Genomic DNA, 22,160 nt, shown 5'->3' on the forward strand with positions numbered 1-22,160 from the left:
TGCCATTTCAGAACCCCACCCATGATCTTCAGAATCAGATTTTATAGGTGTAGGCCCAGGAATGGCACTGGTAACAGGCTTCCTGGTTGAATTGAAGCACACTAACGTGAGAGCCACTGGCTGGTGTGTACCTTGGCTGGAAACTGGTATTAGAGTCTGATTCTTCCCTAAGGTCCTACATGCATTATTCACTTAGAATAGTCACCTTATGACACTGTTTTGGTTCCATATCTCTGCAAAGGTAGTTTTAAACCAAGACATGCCCTATAGACTAATTTGTAATCCCATTCCAGTTTATTTTAGGAATTGGCCTGGGTCTAGGCTACCACCTTCATCATGGGCTTGGGAAGACCAAATGCTCTCTGTTGAGAAAGGAGCTCATGGTCTTCCAAGGCCAGCAGAATTCACAACTCCTAATGTAAAAGTGTGACTGTGTGAGTCTTGCAATTGTTTTGGAAATAGAAACAACTGCTTCATATCAATATTTACATTGTTTCGCTCCCTTCCTGAACTAGTTATTGAAAGGTTGATTGTGCCTCAGCTTCCTTATCCATAAAGTGAAGTCATCAAGAGCATTAAATGAATTTAACACAAACACTCAGTAGATATTAGCTGAGCGGATGATGGTAATGATGTTGACGAAGCAGCTGTTTCCACATCAGGGCTATTTGGATTGCTTTCCACTGGAGAACCTGCTTTTATTGCTCCCTATCCTCAGCCAGGCATTATTTAGATGTAGAAGAAAATCTGAACTGGAGGATAAAGAGCTAAAAAAAAAAAAAAAAAAGAGAGCTTTCATTTTTTTCTTTTTAAAAAAGTAATTCTTAGCAATTGGTGGTGAAATGTGAATTCATCATCTTGATAGAACAGTGTTGCCACCCTTCCTTCCGAGGATCTTAGGGTTGAGTCAGAAGGTGTCACATCAAGCAGATTTGTGGAACAGTTTAGGCATGGTGACAGTGTTCCTACAGCCTACACAGGTTTCCTGGAGTCTGTAATTTAAGCCACTTGATAGGATGGAGTTCTGTTATTTAAAAATGGTGCTGTTCTTACACTCAGCAGACATTATATTCTTCCTTGAGATAATATTTTTGAGTTTGCCTTCATTAAAAAAGTCTCCATGTAAGAGTGAGGTCAGGACACTGCCATAAGGACAAGTGCAGCAGCACTCTCATGCTGCTGGACTGGGAAGCTTGTCCAGTCCAAGTTGAGAGAGAGGACTGGGAAGCTTGCCTGACCTGGTTCAAATCATGACTGTGTAGCCTTGGGTATGTCAATTTTTGAATGTTTGGTTTCCTTCCTTGCAGCTTATGAAAAATGCCTACCATGAAGAATAGTTTTGTTTGTACTACCCTTGAACTCTTACTGTTTTGGAAAGAACTCTTTGACCACAACAAAGAGGAATGAAATTATGGTTTTATCTATGCCAAGCAGAGTCACTTTTCTGGATGATTCTTCTTATTCAGTTGTCCTAAACCTCTCAGACCTTCATTTCACCTGCCAGAAAATCATTATCCATGCAGATCTGTATACCCAGATAGAACAAGAAAGGAAGTTCTTTATCAGCCAGATGTTACTAAATATTCCCATACTTGGTATCATTTGGAGAATATAGACTATTTTTCTTTTCATTTGCATGTTTAGTATTATGTCAATCAAGACATCCACATAACTTTGATGATTCAATTTGGCTTCTTTATTGTTATAATTTTGTTATAAATTGTTATAAGGGTTTTAAGTGCCTTAAAGACAAACAATTTGTCTTAAAGACAAAAAATTTGGTGGTGGTAGTGGTGGTAGTAAGATGAGTTTCCAGTTCTTTCTGCATTTCTAGTGATTTTTACCCAGTCATCTTGCAAATAAAGCATCTCTGGCCACTGTACCTTCTGGCTAATCCCGAAGGCCAACAGGGTCACTCACACCTCAGGGCCTTTGTACCTGCTGTTCTGTCTGCCCAGAATGTCCTTCTTCCATAAGGACAAGGCTCACTTCCTGCAGGCCACTGCTCACATGTTGCCTTATCAGATGGGCCTTCCCAGCCCACCTACATAAATAGCATCTTCATCACTCTCTGTGTCATTCAGAGCACTTATCAACACTTGATAAGTTATATATTTGTTCCATGTTTATTCTTTTTCTCTTCCCCAGTTGAATGTCAAGTTCACGAGATCAGGGGCTGTGTTTCTTTTCTGTGGTGTATTCCCAGAGCCTTCAGCATAAGTAGTTGTTGGCTGAATTGGGCATCCACTGTATGTATACCCTCAGACTGAGTGCTGTGGGTGGCGTGATCTTCACATGCACTGCTTCATTTCATTCTTAAATATCCCCATTAATATGGCAGGTAAATAGCATCATCACTACAGATATGGTAACTGAGGCCCAGAGGGTGTGGTTTCCAAAGGGCTGATAGTGCTGCAAAGTGATGGAGCCAACTTAAGACCTCAAGCAGCTTAAGTTCAATTAAATTAGAGAGCTTAAATTAGGGAGACATTTACAGCTGAAAAGTTATTACAAGGATAAACATACCCAATCACAGCTCACTCCGACTAAAGGAAAAGAGATTAGGCAATACTAAGCCATCAAGCAAGAAGCAGTATTCGTGGTTGTGGCCCCATGCAGTCAGACAGCTGAGCTGGGCAAGTTACGCAACCTCTCTACTCCCCAGTGTCATCCCTTCTGAAATGAGAATGATAATATGAGATAGTATTATGAGGATAATAAAATGGGATATAGGATTGGTGTGAAGATAAATCGGTATGTATACACGGTACTTAAAGTAGCACACAGAAATTATAAATGTATACCGTGTGTATGTGTCTGTGTGTGTGTGTTTGTCAGTGTATTTTATGTGTCTAACAGACACACAGGCACATGGACACACACATATACATACATATACGTGTGTATATATATACACATATATGTACATATATACACATATATATAGCCTATGTTTTTTATATACACACACACACACGGGCAATGACTGTGAGTGCTATGAGGTGGGGAGACAGATTGAGTTTCCTCTAAGGCAAAGAGGCTAGTGAAAGGGATATTCTTTCTCAGTGAAGTTAACTGATGTCTATAAAGAAAAAGGTCGCTCATGGCCTTAGTAGCACCCACGTTTTGTCCAAATGTGTCATTCATGTGTGAAGGTGATTCATGAATCCTATCTGATTCTTCTGACAGGTCAAACACAGCCACATAGGAAGCATTTACAAGCAAGAGTCCACTGCTTTTTTGAGGTGTATCTTAAGCGCCCACAGTGAATGAATAGCGTGTAACTCTACATAAAATTAATGAAAAGTAACGACTTGCAGAGCAGGCAGTTCTGTTGTCTGCCTCTAGAGAAGGCTGACTGAATCCTACATTGGTCACTAACTTCTGCCTATCACATACATGAGATTTCTGGGCAAAGAGAACTTTCCACAAAAACAGTATAAAAATTACAGATCATCAGACAACCAATAACACATTGATGAAATACGCCCAAGACCTAGAATCTTCCTGGGTGTCAAATCTGTGAAGTCTTTACAATAATGATAATGCACTTTTAAAATTATAAAAATGCATGCTCAGTTCAGACAATTTGAAAAACACAAGGAAAAAACCCCAAGCACTCTGAATCACTCTGTTTCCACAGAGCGATCACGTGGCACACATTTTCCATTCATAGAGGGAAGGATGGTTGTGTGGGTGATCTCATCCAGCCCCTGGGCAGAAGGAATTTTCTGTCACCTCTGACAGCCAGCCAGCTTCCTCTGCATGATATCCTGCCCTGTCTCACTTTCCAGGGTTCTGAATTTGGCAAAGCGTATCTCCCTGACGTGCATGGAGGCAGAGAACACTGTCCCAGTGTGGCACATTTATAAGCTGGCTTTGATGCCAAGAGTTGCACTGAGAGCAGGACTTTGCCCTCCTGGAGGCAGAGTTTTCACCTTTGCCAGCTGCTTCTTGATACTGGGTGGGGTCTATGAGTCTTGCCCCCAGACCATCTCAACATATGCCCATTTTCTTTAGCAGTTCGGAATCAAAAGCCATCACCCCTGTGTTCCCTTTCAAATTCTGTCTCTGCCACTTAACTAGCTGAAAGATCCTGGGTGAGTTACTTAATGACTGGAAGCCTCAGTTTCATTGTTGTGATGTGAGAACTCAGCATCATAATAGATGCAAAGCTCCACAAACCTGTGTGCTGGGGACCCAGTAAGCATTCAATAAATGCTAGCTACGGATGGTGCCACTGCTATCCTAGATCTTCTGCCCCTTACTCAGTACTGACTTGCGTCAGCTGATTTGTGAGCCAAGGTGTTTCCTTTCATGCTTTGGGGAGCTGGGAATCAAACCCTCAAAAAGAAAAGCCAAGTATCAGATTCACTTTTCTTTCAGAACAGGGAGAACTCACAGATATAAGCTGGTTGATGTTGAGTGGAAAAAACTCCCTATTTTATTTTTCATTTTATTTATTTATTTATTTTTTTGAGACGGAGTTTCACTCATGTTACTCAGGCTGGAGTGCAATGGCGCGATCTCGGCTCACCACAACCTCCGCCTCCTGGGTTCAGGCAATTCTCCTGCCTCAGCCTCCTGAGTAGCTGGGATTACAGGCATGCACCACCATGCCCAGCTAACTTTTTGTATTTTTAGTAGAGACGGGGTTTCACCGTGTTGACCAGGATGGTCTCGATCTCTTGACCTCGTGATCTACCCGTCTCGGCCTCCCAAAGTGCTGGGATTACAGGCTTGAGCCACCGCGCCTGGCCTTCATTTTATTTTAAAAAGAAGTTCCAAGTAACACTAACCAAAGTTCAAAAAAACTTATGAGGGGCAAGGAAGTCAGAATGGTAGTTAGGTACAAATAACATAGTCTATGGGAATTCCAAGTAGGCAACAAGTTCTTATATACAGCAAAAAATGTTTAGCAGAGTGCTTGCTTTTTTGTGCCATGGATACCTTTGGCAGTCTGGTGAAATATATGGACCCTTTTCAGAAAAATGTTTTTAGATATATGAAATAAAATACATAGGATTACAAAGGAAACCAATTATATTGATATGCAGTCATCAAAATAATAAAAATAGCATGCTTGTGATATAGAAATATATGTGTTCCTTATTCATGCATTAAATATGATCTATGGGTGAGACTAATAACTACTGTAATTTCAAGGTATGAATGAATGTAATCACTATTTTGGAACATCTGCAGGACTCTAATATGACATGAAATATCTGTGGTTTCCATTGATAAAAAAGACACAGGTACTGCTATTACTGTATGTTTGTACTTGAAGAAAATGCTACATTCCAGTTTGAGGTTAGTGAAAATAAGGATGAATGTTTTCCCCATCCAAGTTCGTATATGTACTCTTTGGGCACCTGTAAACCCCAGGTTCGGATCAACCATGCTGAAGAAATGACAGCTTTAGAAATGATGTGGAAACAGCTTGCCCTTCAAGGATTTTTTCTAGTCACCATCTCTATTAACTGCATCATTCTAGAACCCCAGCGAATGGGGAAGGTAGTGAGCTCACTCCTGAGAGTTGGCTACATCTGGGTCCCTCTTCCTTCATCCCTTCAGCAAAGCTTCACTCAGAGCCCTCTGGGTGTAGAACCAGCTCCCCTTGGCAATTCCCTTTTAATTTGAGTGTGCAAGTATGGCCACCAGGAGACATGACAAACAGTGCAGATGCCAGGCATGGGAGAAAGAGAGAAAGAAAGCATAAATTCTTCCAAAGGGAGCTTTCAGGGAGGAGTGGTGAAAGCTATGTCAACCATACATTATTGAGTGTCTCACCAGATTTGGAAACAGCATTAAGATGTTCAAGGACACTTTCTAGTGTTCCTTTAGGCCGATATAATATCTTTTCAAGCAGTCGCTAAAGGAATTTGATTGTCTAAAGAGATGGTGAGCTGCTATATAGCCAGGATTATGTAGAAGTATTTCGAAGAGGTTAAACGTCTCTGGAAACTTAAAACATTTTTATTTCTAATTTTATTGAATTGTGATTCAATGTAGTTTATCTTTGTTACCCAATACATGACTCTCTTTAGGATATATAATATTTATAATATTTGTGTGTACATATATCTCTCTATATATAAATGTGTCTATGTGCGTATGTATAATTTATGTTATATAAAGTATAATAATTATTCAACTGTTTTTACTTATCCATCTACTAGATTTGTTCAGCTCTAAAAAGGGTCTATTGAAATCTCTCACTGTAATTGCATTTTTTCAAGGTTTTCAAGTGGAATCTCTCATAATAATTGCATTTTCATTTTGCAATATCATAGCACTCAAGCAAAAATTATTACATCTGTAATTATAACAATTTTTGCTTAGGTGCTATATTATCGGTTGCATAAAGCTTTATGATTGCTGTAGCTTCTCCATCAGTTCTGCTTTTTAGCATTATATCCTATCCATTCTTAACCTCATCGACTTTAATTATGCCTTGTCACCCCTCTTTTGCTTCTGTTTGCTTCTCATTGGTCACCCATCAGTCATCCTTCACTCACCACGTTACGTTCAGCGATTTCCTTTTTATTTATTTATTTATTTTTGTTTGAGATGGAGTCTCACTCTGTTGCCCAGGCTGGAGTGCAAGGGCACGACCTTGGCTCACTGCAACCTCCACCTCCCAGGTTCAAGTGATTCTCCTGCCTCAACCTCCCGAGTAGCTGGGACTACAGGTGTGTACCACCATGCCTGGCTAATTTTTTTGTAAGATTAGTAGAGACGGGGTTTCACTGTGTTAGGGTGATCTCCATCTCTTGACCTTGTGATCCATCCACCTTAGCCTCCCAAAGTGCTGGGATTACAGGCGTGAACCACGGCGCCCGACCCAGTGCTTTTCTTTTAAACAGCATACAGTTGGATTTCTTTCCTTATTTGTCTTTTTTTTTATTTATTTATTTTCTTCTACACCCACTCAGACACTCTGTCTTTTACTGGAAGAATGAAGTTGATTCTCATTTGGTATAATGATGGATACACTTGATTTTATTTCTTCCATCTTTTTATTATTTATTTCATTTTGTGGCTTCTTTTTACTTTCTCTGTAGTTTTGCAGTCAGATTCTAAATTGTTGTATTTCAACTTTTAAATTTGAAAGTTATTATTTACTTTTCCTAAATTTTCCAAATTCCTAAAGTAATCCTTCTCTACTGTTTGAAAATAAACTTCCAACTATTTTCTCCACCAACACCCTCCAGCTCCGCTACTCCCCCTGTGAGATGAGATTTTTAGAGCTGTATTCTCTCCCTTGCCTTGCCTCCTCTTGCTAAAATGAGCCAGTTGAAATGCCTACCCTCTCCCCATCAACTTCCAAATGCTAGATTTTGCAAAAATAGTTTACTGCTTTATTTCTAGAAAATAATTTGATTTTCCTTTGTATTATGTCCTTTTTTCTTCCAGAATCCTTATTTAGCACGTACATTTCACATTTGCAGTCCATATAACCCTATATAGCAAGTTTGTCCAACCCATGGCCTGCAAGCTGCATGTGGCTCAAGATAGCTTTGAATAAGGCCCAACACAAATTGGTAAACGTTCTCAAAACATTGTGAATTTTTTTTTCCCCATCAGTTATCATTAGTGTTAGTGTATTTTATGTGTGGCCCAAGACAATTATTCTTCCACTGTGGCCCAGGGAAGCCAAAAGATTGGACACCCCTGCTATATATTCAAGCTTACAGCCCAACACTGGTGGCTTTTTTCCTTCCTCCTTTCCATAGTTTGATGTCTCCATTTGGATGCATTTGCTATTTGAATGGAGTTCTTTTCTGAGTCCAATGGTCCCTTGAGGTCCTTGGGAGGATTGGTTCCAGGACATCTTCCTCATACCAAAATCCACAGATGCTCAAGTCCCTCATGTAAAATGGCATAGACATTTGCACATAACACATACACATCCTCCCACATACTTTAAATCATTGCTGGGTTGCTTATAATATGTAATACATTGTAAACGGTATATAAATACTTGTTATACTCTATTGTTTTTATTTATATATTTTTTGCCTTTATATTTGTATTTTTCATTTTTTTCGAATATTTTCAATCCATGGCTGATTGAATCCAAGAATGCAGAACCTGAAGATAAGGCTGACTCCTGGGGGCTGACTGTACTTTTTTTTTTTTTTTTTTTTGATTGTACGTTAGGTTCTAGGGCACATGTGCAGATCATGCAGGATCGTTGCATAGGTACATACATGACAAGGTGGTTTGCTGCCTTGATCCCCCCATCACCTATATCTGGTATTTCTCCCTATGTTATCCCTCCCCATCCCCCTTGTCCCTCCCCTAGCTGCCCCCCCCAACTGACTGCAGTGTGTGATGCTCCCCTCCCTGTGTCCATGTGTTCTAATTGTTTAACACCTGCCTATGAGTGATGACATGTGGTATTTGGTTTTCTGTTCTTGTGTCAATTTGCTGAGAATGATGGTTTCCAGATTCATCCATGTCCCTATGAAGGACATGAACTCATCATTTTTTATGGCTGCGTAGTATTCCATGGTGTATATGTGCCACATTTTCTTTATCCAGTCTATCAATGATGGACATTTGGGTTAGTATTTTTGAAATGAGATACTGGGGTGAAATACACTGTTCTTTCACCCTGATGAGTGAGAGAGAGCTTGTTGGTATATGGGATTCATGGAGTAAAGTACTTTTTTCCTGTAATCTGTAAGAGTTCTTGTTCACTGTCATTTGGTTTTTATTGTTGAGATGAGAAAACTGAAGCCAGGCTATCATTTTTTGGGGTAACTTTTTCTTTTTGTCTGGAAAGTTCCAGGATGTTTTCAATTTTTTCTTCTTTTCCTTCATGATTTCCATCTATGCTCTATCCTTTTGCTTTGTGCTTTAAAATTGTTTTTGACTTGATTTTTCCTGACACTATTGAGTTTGCTCAATTGACCACCTATGCTTTCGTTCATTTGCTCAACTTGAAAAAATTTTTAGATCAATAGTCATGTTTGTATATCAGAATTTTGCATGCATGTACTTCTCAAGTGTTCTGTTTTTCTTAAGCGCTCTTTTATGTTCTGTTCAAATGGATGCCTCCAATACAAGTTTTGCCAATTTTCTTTGCAATCTACAGGCCGACATTGGCTGTGTTGTTTTTCATACATGGCTCGTTTGGCTCAGGTGTGGCTGCTGTGAGGCAATCTCATTGGTGATGAATTAGAGGTGTCTGTCAGGCCCGCTGCTCATTCCCAGTCTGCTGTTGCTCTCACAGCTCTCTGCTTACCTGTTCCCCTGCCTTCTAGCCTTGTTAGGGGATGGGGAATTCTTCCTGCGGGGTGAGAGGGACAGAAGGGTGGGAATCTGTGATTCTCTGCAGAGTGAACTCTTCTTAGGATCCAAAGCTCTTCCAGCTCTGCTCTAGACATCTTCAGCCTCTCTTTCTAGCCTCTGCTGGACTTTCCAATAATCCACATTTCAAACGTCACCTTTCTCAGCTGCCTGTGAGCCCCACCAGCCACTGGGCTCTGAAGGGGCAGACAGATTTGATTTGGAAGTAGAGAGGGCATGAAAGACATTTAGAGCAGGGCTTTCCAGAATCCATCTGTAAAAACTACTACTTTATAAAAGTGAAACACAATCATTGTAAAAATAAAATAAATAGAACAGAATTGTTCAAAATAAAAAGTAAAATATCTCCTTGTTTCTGTCCATTCTGTAGCAGTAGCCCCTGCTAATAGGTTGGTGGACCCTTCAAATATTTTCCATGTACTTAGTTACATACATACATATATATATATATATATTTGAAACTACAAGTGGGATCACACTATATACACAATTTTGCAACTTAGTATTTTCTCCTCAGTATGTTAAGAATATTTTTGTTAATGTGAATTCATGTCGGCTTCCCACATTTCTTTTGACGACTGCATGGTTTTTAAGTGTGAAATGTTAAAATGTGTTTCATAGATGTTTGTTATATCCAGTTTTCTCCATTCTAAACAGTGATGCTTTGAAAATCTTTGTGTACATCTGAATGTATTTCTGTAGACTCTATTACTAGATATGGAATATGTGGGTCAAAGGATACATGCATTTTAAATTTTAATAGCTTCTGCCAAATTTCTTTCCAAAGGGTTGAGCTTGTTATTATTGCATATGAGAGTAATAATATGGAATATGAGAATTGCTGTTTCTCATACTCTGGCTGATATTGCATTATCAAGTTTTAGTTTGTTGTTAGCTTGAAAAATAAAAGTAGTATCCTACTTTAATTTGAAATTTTTAAATTATGACTTGTGGTATATTTTTTCATATGCTCATTGTCCAATTATTTTTCTTCTGTGAATTGCTTCTTCAGGTGTTTTTCTTCCTTTGCCTATTGAACTGCTAATCTTTTTATTGATTTGCAGGAGCTCTTTTTAACTTAAGGAAGTTAGTTCCATGTCTGTCATTTGTGTTGCAAAAATGTTACCCAGTGTATTTTTTGTCTTCGGCTTTTTAATTATTTTTTTCTATATTGCATTTTAAAAATTGTGTTGTTTTTGTTGACCTTGTGTCATTTTTCTTTAGGTTTCATGTCTTGTTTAGAAAGATCTTTTTTAAGATGACAGCTATCCAAAAACTCATGGTTTCTTCCTCTACTTTTATGGTTTTATCTTTCACATGTAAATCTTTGATCTGTATCAAATTTATTTTGGTGTAAGGAGTGGAGAAGAAATCCAATGTAACTTGTTAAATTTTTTTCTAGATGGCTACTATTTCATCCAACATCATGGTTATAGTTCATCTTTTTCTGACTGACTTGGAATGCTACTTTTATCATAGATTGAATTCCCATAATGCTAAATCCTTTGTTGAGTGATTTACAGTCTATCCAAAGGGAGAGCCTCATAAATGAGTGTTTTGAGAGTTTGGCTCATGAGTGAAGAGCACTCTATGCCTGGGAAAATTTCCAAGAAGTGAAATTGGAACTTTCCCCTTGCCTCAACTTGGGTGTCCTTCCATGCTCATCTGCCTTCTTGTTATTGGTATTACAGATATCTGAGAAATATGGGCTGCCCGTGGAGAAGATAGCAAAGCTTTACAAGAAAAGCAAAAAAGGGTAAGAAAGGAACTCAACTTACGTTGACTTCCAAATCAGATAAGTCTACATGATGCCTTAAAAATAAAATGATGCCTGTCTTTTGTTAGGTCTGTTGCCCACTTTTCTTAAAAATTGTGTCCTTCTTCCAGAGAATTGCAGAGCAGATTGTATTTGGAAGATCTTCAGGGAGAGAGGGAGGGAGGCAGTGCATTGGCACTGTGTCAACTGAGATGCCCTATTCCAATGACAGGATGAGCAGGCAGACCACAGAGGTCTGGAGGTGTTGAAGACACTGAGGAGAATGGCAAAGTCACCTCTTTGCAGGAAGCGGAGTTTATAGGGAATCACGTGTGGCTCTTGGGGTTGGTTTCTGGTTGGCATACTAGGAACAAAAAATGGTTTGGAACATAGGGGATTCTTCTAAGGTAATTTTCAAGAAAAGGTTCTCGAATAATCATTGGACCTGTCTGTTCTCATTGTTAAGAACAATAGGTCATATTTACTGGGTGTTAGGTCGGTTCAAGGTCCCTTCCTACGTGTTTTACATGTATTCCTCTATTTAATTCTCAGCACTGTATGAGGTGGAATCTCTTATCTCTGATTTATTGATGAGAAAACCAAGGCAGAGGGGCTTAAGCATCTCACCCAAGTTCTCATGTTCAGTAGGTAGAGCACTGATTTGAACCCAGGTCTATGTCCTCAAGGCTCAAGTGCTTAGTTCCCACATTCTCCTGTCTGACTTCCTGCATGGGCTTCCTGTATGTGAAGGTCTAACAGTAAGAGCCACAGACCTAGCCTAAGTCCCAGGAGAGAGTATCTGTTGACTCAGCTTCTGGAGTATTTTCCTACAAAAAGCAGAAGATGAGTCTTTCAACTCTTCTCTGGATCAATTTCATAAAGGAAGTTGGATTATCTGGGATGCTCAGGCTTTCTGAGTTATGAGTCCTGTTGGTTGATTGGAGGATATGACAGGAAGCCCTTTCCACCTGAGCTCTTGTTGGACTAAAATGCACATTCTTCTTCTTGCCAAGATCAATGAAATAGGCTGGGTGTACTCCTCTGACAGTGAGATTTGAGTGGTGTCTCACAGTCTTATTGCTGAGCAGAAATCCTCAGTGCAGAGGTACATGCTGATGATAACATTTTGCTTTCGTCAAACTCTATGTCAGGTCCTGTGCTGAATGTTTTTATCCTATGAACAATCCTTTAAAGCTGGATGATTGTTCTTACTTTTGCAGAAGAATAAACTGAGGCTCTGAAATGCTGAACAGCTTGCCTGCTGACACACTGTGAAATGATAGTGTGTCAGGTCGTCAATACTTCATTCTCAAACTAGCATTTGCCTGACTTCAAATCATGAAATTGGCTTTAAGGAAATTATGGAAGTCTCTGGAAGCTGTTGGCTTTCTTAGAACTCTAGCAGGGATAGTTAGCCAAGGAGTAGGTCACAGGTGGTAAAGTATAAGTGTCAGAGTGAGGTAAAGCTATTTTCAAAATCAAGCTTGGCCATGCACTAACTGAATGAACTTGGGGAAACAATTTAACCTTGCTGAGCTCAGTTTTCTCATTTGCAAAATGGCGATGATGACGCCTACCTTCAAAGTCGCTGTGAGAACTAAATACAAGATCATATTACATGCTCAAAAAAGGGGAGCTGCAATTCTTGCTTCTTTTCCTCTTACTCCTAAGAGCAGAGGCAACGCATCTTTAAAAGTGCATTTTCAAGAGGCACTATGGTTTAAGGGAAAGAGGTAGGGGCCTAATGATTTAGGTCCTGGCCCTGGTAATCACTAACTCTGTGATTCTGGACTTCCTAACTTCCCTGGGCCTCAGTTTACTAATATAGAAAGCAAGCAGGTTGGGTTGAATGTTAGTTCTGAGAAGTTGAGGCTTTGCTTTCCTCAAACTAGTTTTTGGGGAAAGCAAACAGAATGAGTGTCTTTCCCTGCCTGTATCCTCTGTCCTCCACTCTCCCAGCCTCCACCACAAAACAATGGCTACGAGAACCCTGAGCCTGGAGCTCCCCTTGCCCTGAGCACATTGTTCATGGCATCTTTGTTTTTCACACCCTCCCCCTCCATGGCAGCATCCTGGTGAACATGGATGACAACATCATTGAGCACTACTCGAATGAGGACACCTTCATCCTCAACATGGAGAGCATGGTGGAGGGCTTCAAGGTCACGCTCATGGAAATCTAGCCCTGGGTTTGGCATCTCACTTTGGCTGGAGCTCTCAATGCGTTCCTCCCTGGGAGAGGCAGAGGACCTGGTCCCAGAACCAGGAGACCCATCTCCCCAATCTCTCAACTGCTGTTACAAGACTGAGCTGGGGAGTGGGGCAAGGACAGGCCTCACTGTCGGTGTGCTTGGTCCATCCACCGGCATCTACCACGGAGCTGAAGCCTGAGCCCCTAGGAAGATGCCTTCGGCCTGTCGGATTCCTATTTATTGCCCACCTTTTCCTGGAGCCAGGGTCCAGGCCCGCTAGGACGCTGCAGGTCACCGCTAGCTCCAGATGAGACCGTCCAGCATTCTCCCTTCAAGAGAAACTCATCTCCAACAACCTAAAAAATTTCCATCCTTTCTTTCTCACCCCTCCACATCTCCCAAGTGGCTGGACAAAATGAGCTACTTCTGGGTGCAGTAGTCATCGGTGGGGTAAGAGGTGGATGCCCCCTTTCTGGTCAAACACCTTCAGGTTGCTCTGGGGAAGGTTGTCTTGCTAAATATCTCCAGGGTTCCCAGCAAGTGGCCACCAGGCCTTGTACAGGAAGACATTCAGCCACTGTGTAATTAGTAAGTAACACAGAAAGTCTGCCTGCCTGCATTGTACATAGTGTTTATAATATTGTAATAATATATTTTACCTGTGGTGTGTGGGCATGTTTACTGCCACTGGCCTAGGAAAAACACAGACCTGGAGACTGTTTTAACGGGGATTTTTGCCTCTGTGCCTGTTCAGGAGACATGCAGGGCTAGGGAGAGGGCCTTTGGGATGTTAAGGTGACTGCAGCTGATGCCAAGATGGATATGCCGTGGCCATACCTGGGGCTCGTTCCCTGTCCCCAGGGGAAGCCCCCTCTCCCTCTCCGTGGACATGACTCTCCTTCAAGGCCACCACGTTTATCTCACGATGATGTGTTTTGCTTGACTCTCTGACTCGTGGGAAAGGTCATCCTGTCTGAGACCCCAGCTCCTCCTCCAGCTTTGGCTGCGGGCACGGCCTGAGCATTCTGGAGAGCCTCTGCAGGGGGCCCTGTGATTGGCCTGCTACAGAGCTGCTCAGCTATCATGAGAATCCTGGACACTGTGCCTGTGCCTCGCAGTTTACAAGCACGTCCTTCATCTCGAGTGGTCCTTTCAAAGGCCTGCTGCAGCATGAGAGCTGCGAACAGCTCAGCTCTAAGTCGGCAGGCTGGGTCTTCCTCCTGGGCCACTAGACGGAAAGGAGGGATGGTTTGCGTCACTCCTGGATGCTGGGTTTAAGGAAGTGAGTGAGATAATGTGCCAAGAGTGCTGGCTCCTGTGAAACCAGCTTCAGGAGGCAAACTAGGAGAGAGTATTCTCCTGCTACACGCCTGGGAGCTGGAAGAGAAAAACACTCCCCTAAACAATCACAAAATGATGCACCATCATGGACCGCTGTTCTCTTTGAGGGGACAGGTTTAGTTTAGGGGTTTGCATTTACCCTTGTGGGCTGAAGCACTAGCTTTTTGGTAGCTAGACACATCTTGCACCTAAGGCCCTGGGTCTAGGACAGTTTCTCTATAAATGTCCAGATTAATTTGGAAAGCACTTTGACTCTTACCTGGAGGCGCCCTCTCTCAGGGCTTCCTGCGCTCCCGCCTCATCTGCCCTGAGATGCAGAGCAGGACAGAGGGGCTGCTTCTAGCTCAGCTGTTCCTCCTTGAGGCTGCAGAGGAATTAAATGGGACAGATAGCAGGTGCTGTGCCCAAGAAGATCTCTGCGGCAGTGAGGGGGCCGGCTCTGTGTGTCCTCTGGGCATGTTAACACTTCCTGTGGTGCCAAAGGTTTGCATCGTGGATCCAGCTGTGCTCCAGTCTGTCCTCTTCTCCTCCACTCTGACTGCCACACCCCAGATCAACAGCTCGGCGGGGGCCCTCCAGGGTACTAATGGGGCTCTGTTCTGAGATGGACAAATTCAGTGTTGGAAATACATGTTGTACTATGCACTTCCCATGCTCCTTGGGTTAGGAATAGTTTGAAACATGATTGGCAGACATAACAATGGCAAATACTCGGGCTGGGACATAGGACTTCGGAGTAGGAAAAAGACAACGATTTGGTAGTCTGCCACAAGCAACCTACCCTCTCTCTCTAGCCTCTTTAGGAAACAGTTTGCCAGCCCTGCCCTAAGGCAGAAGATGAATTGAAGATGCTTCTGCATGTTTCCTAAGTCCCTAAGCAATCATGGTGGTGACAATTGCCACAACAAGGGATACAAGGCCAGTGTCACCAGACAGTGGTGCCAAGTGCCACCTCCCTTCCGATCCGTTCCCTCTGAATCCTCAGATCATCCCAGCTTGGCTTTGATGTGTCCTTCGCTGTGTACGTTAGCAGAGCTTTGATGAGAAAAATTTCCTGAGCAAAACACTCCAAAGAGATAGGAACACTTGCCTCCTCTTCTTTTTTGTCCCTTAAATTAGTCACACTCAAATAAATAAGCTTAAAAAAATCCATGGAAGATCATGGACATGTGAAATGAGCATTTTTCTTTTTTTAAACAAAGTCTGAACAGAACAGGAGTTTTTTCTCATACATCTCCAAATTGTTTAGACTTTATGAGTGTTTAGAAGTTGGGATCAACAGAAAATGCAGTTAGATGCCATCTTGGAATTGGTTTCTAAAAAAGTAAGGCATGTCGTGGCCCAGAAACTTAGGAGGCGTGAAATAACTCAAACGTTTATTTTCCTTCTTATTTAAAATCATGAAAATGCAACAGAAATAGAGGGTTTGTGCCAAATGCTATGAACGGCCCTTTCTTAAAGACAAGCAAGGGAGATTGATATATGTACAGTTTGCTCTCATGTTAAAAAAAAAAAAAAAAAAGAAAGAAAAAAAAAGGTAAATGTAACTTAATAGTTTTGTAAATGGGAGAGGGGGAATCTATATAAATACAGTTATTTTATTTTTTGTACATTTTTAAGAAGAAAAAAATAAATATTCATAACAGAGTAAAACGACAGTGTCTGGTGCTTTCTGCGAGGTGAGTGTTGGGCATTTTTACCTGGTTGGAGAGCGGTTTCTGTGTGACGTGGGAAAATTCTAGCTGCCCACCCTGCCTTCAGGTCATGGGCATTTCCTGTTAAAGTTACTTTGCCGTGTTCACCCCAGTGTTAAATGAGAAAACGGCTGAAGACCTTCTAAGGCTTCCGTGTGAACACGGCAGCCTCCCCAGGGTGGTTATCCTTTCTAGTCTCTCGGGGCAGGGAGTTCGTTCCATGCATTTGCTTATGCCCATCCTCACTCCCAGGCAGGCTCGCCTGCCCTTGAATTCCCAAAGAAAGCTTTCTGCTTCTTTAGTTCACCTGCGCCAGCCTACACGTGGAGGCTGAAACCATGTGGCTGAAACTCTAGTTTTCTCACAATTTCTGGCCCTGGAACCCACAAGCTCCCTAAAATCGGTTGGCTCAAATGTGAACTCGTGAATGGACTATGCCAGTACCTGCTGGGGTTTCCTTGGTGGGCCCCACTCTGTGGAGCTACCCACATTCCTTTAACCGCTGTCCATGATTACCTCACAAGAGCAGCTCTGTTCCAAAAAAGTAGCGTTTCTACATTCTTCTACATCTTCTCATCTCTTTGTGTATCTATGTCCACAGCATTCAAATCCTGGCTAAACATTAGCCTTCAGGAAGCCTCCTTGACCGACTTCAGCCCACTGGCATCTACAGCAGCTTCCATGCCTAGACCAGGGGCTGGGAAGTGGGGGGCTGGAGGAAGCACTTGCTGCGGAGGCTTCAGGAGAGATCCTGTGATTAGAAACGGGCCCCAAGGGCCAGGCACGGTGGCTCACGCCTGTAATCCCAGCACTTTGGGAGGCCGAAGTGGGTGGATCATCTGAGGTCAAGAGTTCGAGACCAGCCTGGCCAACATGGTGAAACCCTGTCTCTACTAAAAATACAAAAATGAGCTGGGCGTGATGGTGCACACCTGTAATCCCAGCTACTTAAGAGGCTGAGGCAGGATAATCGCTTGAACCCGGAAGGCGGAGGTTGCAGTGAGCCAGGACTGCACCACTGCACTCCAGCCTGGCAACAGAGTGAGACTTTGTTTCAAAAAGCAAAAATAGAAATGGGCCCCAAGGCTTGTTATTATGACTGTTCCACAGCCTCAGTAGGAGGTCTCCGTGCTCTCCCCAGCTGCCTAACTAGGTCCAGCTGAGAACACAAGCTGGTCTCCACGTCTCCAGAGGCAGCCTCTCCCTTGGCTTGTGGCAGCCATGGTCCTGCTGTCAGGTACTTACCACATGTGCCACCCAGCTCCCTGGAATGAGATGCTGGTTGGATAGGCGATGATGGCTAATTGTGAGTGTTGTGAAGTCCAGTACCAGCTCTTGCCTTCCACTCCCTACACTGATTCAGTTCAGTTGCTGTGGACCTGATGTTTCATCATGTGCTGGAGAGAGAGGCAAGTTAGACACAGTCTGCTCCATAGGAGGTGTGGTGCAAAAGGATAGTGATCCGGTGTCTGTCAGCAAAATGATAAACATTTGCCCTAGGAGAGTCAGGGCTGTTATCTCCCTAGTCCTAAGGCACACAAACCCCTCTTATCTTTAGACGTTTTGGATGTGATGAGAAATCACCACCATGATCCTCACTTTGGGAAGGCTGCCAACTCGAGGGTTGGAGCTCTGTTTCTGGGAAGTGAACGGGAAGGCAAAAAGGCATGACCACTGTGTCACTTGAGGTCCTGCAAGATGTAGATGCCATGATGGGATTACAAGTTCAGCAGACTTATTGGAGGAAGTCCATGTGGGAAGAGCCTTGGTCCACAACACAGTTCCCAGAAAGTTTCAGCCAGGTCAGTGGGGAGCCCCAGGCAATGGTCGCCCACAAGAGGAGTCCCACTCTAGGCAAGAAGAGCCAGTCCTAATGCCCCTGCCACAGGCAGCCACAGTCCTAACACCCCTGCTGTGTGCAGCCATTGACCTCCTGGGAGAGTGTAGCTTAGAGGGGTTCCACAGGCATCGCAGCTGGAGCCTGGCAAGCCGCTCTGCTCCCAGCTGCAGGTTCTCCTAAGGGAAGATTGGAGCGGGGCCAATCCCTTCTTTTTTTATTTATTTTTGTTCTCCTTGCATTTTAGGTTCTGGGGTATATGTGCAGATCATGCAGGATTGTTGCATAGGTATACACATGGCAATGTGGTTTGCTGTCTCCATCACTCTGTCACCTACATCTGGCATTTCTCCCCATGTTATCTCTCCCTGACCTCTCCACACCCCCACTATCCCTCCCTTGGCCTCCCCAAACAGACCTCAGTGTGTTATGCTCACCTCCTGGTGTCCATGTGTTCTCGTTGTTCAACACCTGCCTATGAGTGAGAATATGCAATGTTTGATTTTCTGTTCTTGTGTCAGTTTGTTCAGAATGATGGTTTCCAGATTTATCCATGTCCCTACAAAGGACACAAACTCATAGTTTTTTACGGCTGTATAGTATTCCATGGTGCATATGTGCCACATTTTCCTTGTCCAGTCTATCCTTGATGGGCATTTGGGTTGGTTCCAGGTCTTTGCTATTGTGAACAGTGCCGCAATGAACATACGTGTGCATGTGTCTTTATAATAGAATGATTTATAATCCTTTGGGTGTATACCCAGTAATGGGATTGCTGGGTCAAATGGAATTTCTATTTCTAAGTCCTTGAGGAATCACCATACTGTCTTCCACAATGGTTGAACTAATTTATACTCCCACCGACACTGTAAAAGTGTTCCTATTTGTCCACATCCTCTCCAGCATCTGTTGTCTCCAGATTTTTTAATGATCACCATTCCAACTGGCATGAGGTGGTATCTCAATGTGGTTTTGACTTGCATTTCTCTAACCGTGATGATGAGCATTTTTTCTTATGTTTGTTGGACTCATATATGTCGTCTTTTGAAAAGTGCCTGTTCATATCCTTCACCCACTTTTGGATGGGGTCGTTTGTTTGTTTTTTTCTTGTAAATCTGTTTTAGTTCTTTGTAGATTCTGGATATTAGCTCTTTGTCAGATGGGTAGATTGCAAAAAATTTTCCCATTCTGTTGGTTGCTGGTTCACTCTAATGATTGTTTCTTTTGCTGTACAGAAGCTCTGGAGTTTAATTAGGTCCCATTTGTCTATTTTGGCTTTTGTTGTCAATGCTTTTGGTGTTTTAGTCATGAAGTCTTTGCCTATGCCTATGTCCTGAATGGTTTTGCCTAGGTTTTCTTCTAGGGTTTTTATGGTGTTAGGTCTTATGTTTAAGTCTTTAATCCATCTGAAGTTAATTTTAGTGTAAGGTGTCAGGAAGGGGTCCAGTTTCTGCTTTCTGCACACTGCTAGCCACTTTTCCCAACATCATTTATTAAACAGAGAATTCTTTCCCCATTGCTTGTTTTTGTCAGGTTTGTCAAAGATCAGATTGTTGTAGATGTGTGGCATTGCCTCCAAGGCCTCTCTTCTGTTCCATTAGTCTGTATGTCTGTTTTGGTACCGGTACCATGCTGTTTGATTACTGTGGCTTTGTAGTATAATTTGAAATCAGGTAGCATGATGCCTCCAGCTTTGTTCTTTTTGCTTAGGATTGCCTTGGCTATGCGGGCTCTCTTTTGGTTCCATATGAAGTTTAAGGTAGTTTTTTCCAGTTCTGTGAGGAAGGTCATTGGTAGCTTGATGGGGATAGCATTGAGTCTATAAATTCCTTTGGGCAGTATGGCCATTTTCATGATATTGATTCTTCATAACCATGAGCATGGAATGTTTCTCTGTTTGTGTTCTATCTTATTTCCTTGAGCAGTGGTTTGTAGTTCTCCTTGAAGAGGTCCTTTACATCCTTTGTTAGTTGTATTCCCAGGTATTTTATTCTCTTTGTAGCAATTGTGAGTTTGCTCATGATTTGGCTCTCTGTTAGTCTGTTATTGGTGTATAGAAATGCTTGTGATTTCTGCACACTGATTTTGTATCCTGAGACTTTGCTGAAGTTGCTTATCAGTTTAAGGAGATTTTGGGCTGAGAAGATAGGGTCTTCTAAATATATAATCATGTCATCTGCAAATAGAGACAGGTTGACTTCCTGTTTTCCTAATTGAATACCCTTTATTTATTTATTTATTTTTTTGCTTGCCTAATTGCTCTGGCTAGAACTTCCAATACTATATAGAATAGGAGTGGTGACAGAGGGCATCCTTGTCTAATGCCAGATTTCAAAGTGAATGCTCCCAGTTTTTGCCCATTCAGTATGATATTGACTGGAGGTTTGTTGTAAATGGCTTTTATTGTTTTGAGATATGTTCCTTTGATATCTAGTTTATTGAGAGTTTTTAGCATAAATTGCTGGTGAATTTTGTTGAAGGCCTTCCTTGCATCCATTGAGATAATCATGTGGTTTTTGTCTTTGGTTCTGTGTATGTGGTGGATTATGTTTATAGACTTGCGTATGTTGAACCAGCCTTGCATCCCTGGAATGAAGGCTACTTTATCGTGGTGGATAAGCTTTTTGATGTGCTGTTGCGTTCGGTTTGCCAGTATTTCATTGAAGATTTTTGCATCCATGTTCATCATGGATATTGGCCTGAAGTTTGCTTTTTTTGTTGAGTCTCTGCCAGGTTTTGATATCAGGATGATGTTCGTCTCATAAAATGATTTGGGAATGATTCCCTCTCTTTGTATTGAATAACAAGGGCTGAAGTTGAGGCAGCAATTAATAGCCCACCAACCAAAAAACGTCCAGGTCCAGATAGTTCACAGCTGAATTCTACCAGATGTACAAAGAGGAGCTGGTACCTTCCTTCTGAAATTATTCCCTTTTTTTTTTTTTTTTTGAGATAGAGTTTCACTCTTGTTACCCATGCTGGAGTGCAATGGTGCGATCTCGGCTCACCACAACCTCCGCCTCCTAGGTTCAGGTAATTCTCCTGCCTCAGCCTCCTGAGTAGCTGGGATTACAGGCACGTGCCACCAAGCCCAGCTAATTTTTTGTAGTTTTAGTAGAGACGGGGTTTCACCATGTTGACCAGGATGGTCTCGATCTCTTGACCTCGTGGTCCACCCGCCTTGGCCTCCCAGATGCTGGGATTACAGGTGTGAGCCACCGCGCCCGGCCTATTCCCTTCTTTAAAAAAGTCTCTGGCTGAGTGTGGTGGCTCATACCTGTAATCCCTGCACTTTCGGAGGCCGAGACGGGTGGATCACGAGGTCTGGAGATCAAGACCATCCTGGCCAACACAGTGAAACTCTATCTCTATTAAAATACAAAAAACTAGCCAGGTGTGGTGGCACGCACCTGTAGTCCCAGCTACTCTGGAGGCTGAGGCAGGGGAGTTGCTTGAACTCAGGAGACGGAGGTTGCAGTGAGCCAAGACTGCACCACTGCATTCCAGACTGGTGACAGAGAGAGAATCTGTCTCAAAAAAAAAAAGGTCACCACTAAACAGCCAGCCAGGCTGCATTTAACTTCCCTGAGTGGGTTTTCTGCACTATCACCCTAGTACAACATGCCCTTTGCCCCAGGAGTCCTTCATCCCTGCACATCTCTGAGTTCTCTCAGAGTATATGAGATTTGTTTTGGAAACTCAGGAATTCTACAGTGGGGCCTCTGATCAGCCAGAAGAAGCAAGAAAGAGGAAGAAGATGGCGAAAAGGCACCAAATTGAACATGATCCGCTTGATCCCTGGCAGCAAAGACTCCTGATGGACCACTGAGGAAAGAAATTGATTTCTGTTCTGCCATGGGACAATGGTGTAAGCTACTTTGTAATTGTTTTCGAGGCATTGGCTGTGAGCTTAGTCTCCTCCTTCTTTGCTAATAACCCCAACCATCCCCACCCCCAAGCATACCTCCAAGACTGTATGTAGTGCTTGGTTCTGTGTTTGGCCACCACTGGACACTCAA

At 42.5% G+C, this 22,160-nt stretch overlaps 1 protein-coding gene across 1 annotated transcript in view; it reads left to right on the plus strand.

Moving 5' to 3' along the window:
• Positions 1-16,263, plus strand: part of GRHL2 (grainyhead like transcription factor 2) — a 190,658-nt gene extending 174,395 nt beyond the window's left edge. Inside the window, exons 13-14 of the mRNA XM_032247908.1 lie at positions 11,013-11,077; positions 13,146-16,263. Coding sequence (XP_032103799.1) covers positions 11,013-11,077; positions 13,146-13,260 — 180 coding nt within the window. The 3' untranslated portion in view covers positions 13,261-16,263. The remainder of the gene's footprint in view (positions 1-11,012; positions 11,078-13,145) is intronic.
• The last annotated feature ends 5,897 nt before the right edge of the window (positions 16,264-22,160 follow it).

The sequence above is a fragment of the Sapajus apella genome, unplaced genomic scaffold (genome assembly GCF_009761245.1).
Source record: "Sapajus apella isolate SASKATOON/1434 unplaced genomic scaffold, GSC_monkey_1.0 scaffold3, whole genome shotgun sequence".
NCBI lineage: Eukaryota > Metazoa > Chordata > Mammalia > Primates > Cebidae > Sapajus > Sapajus apella.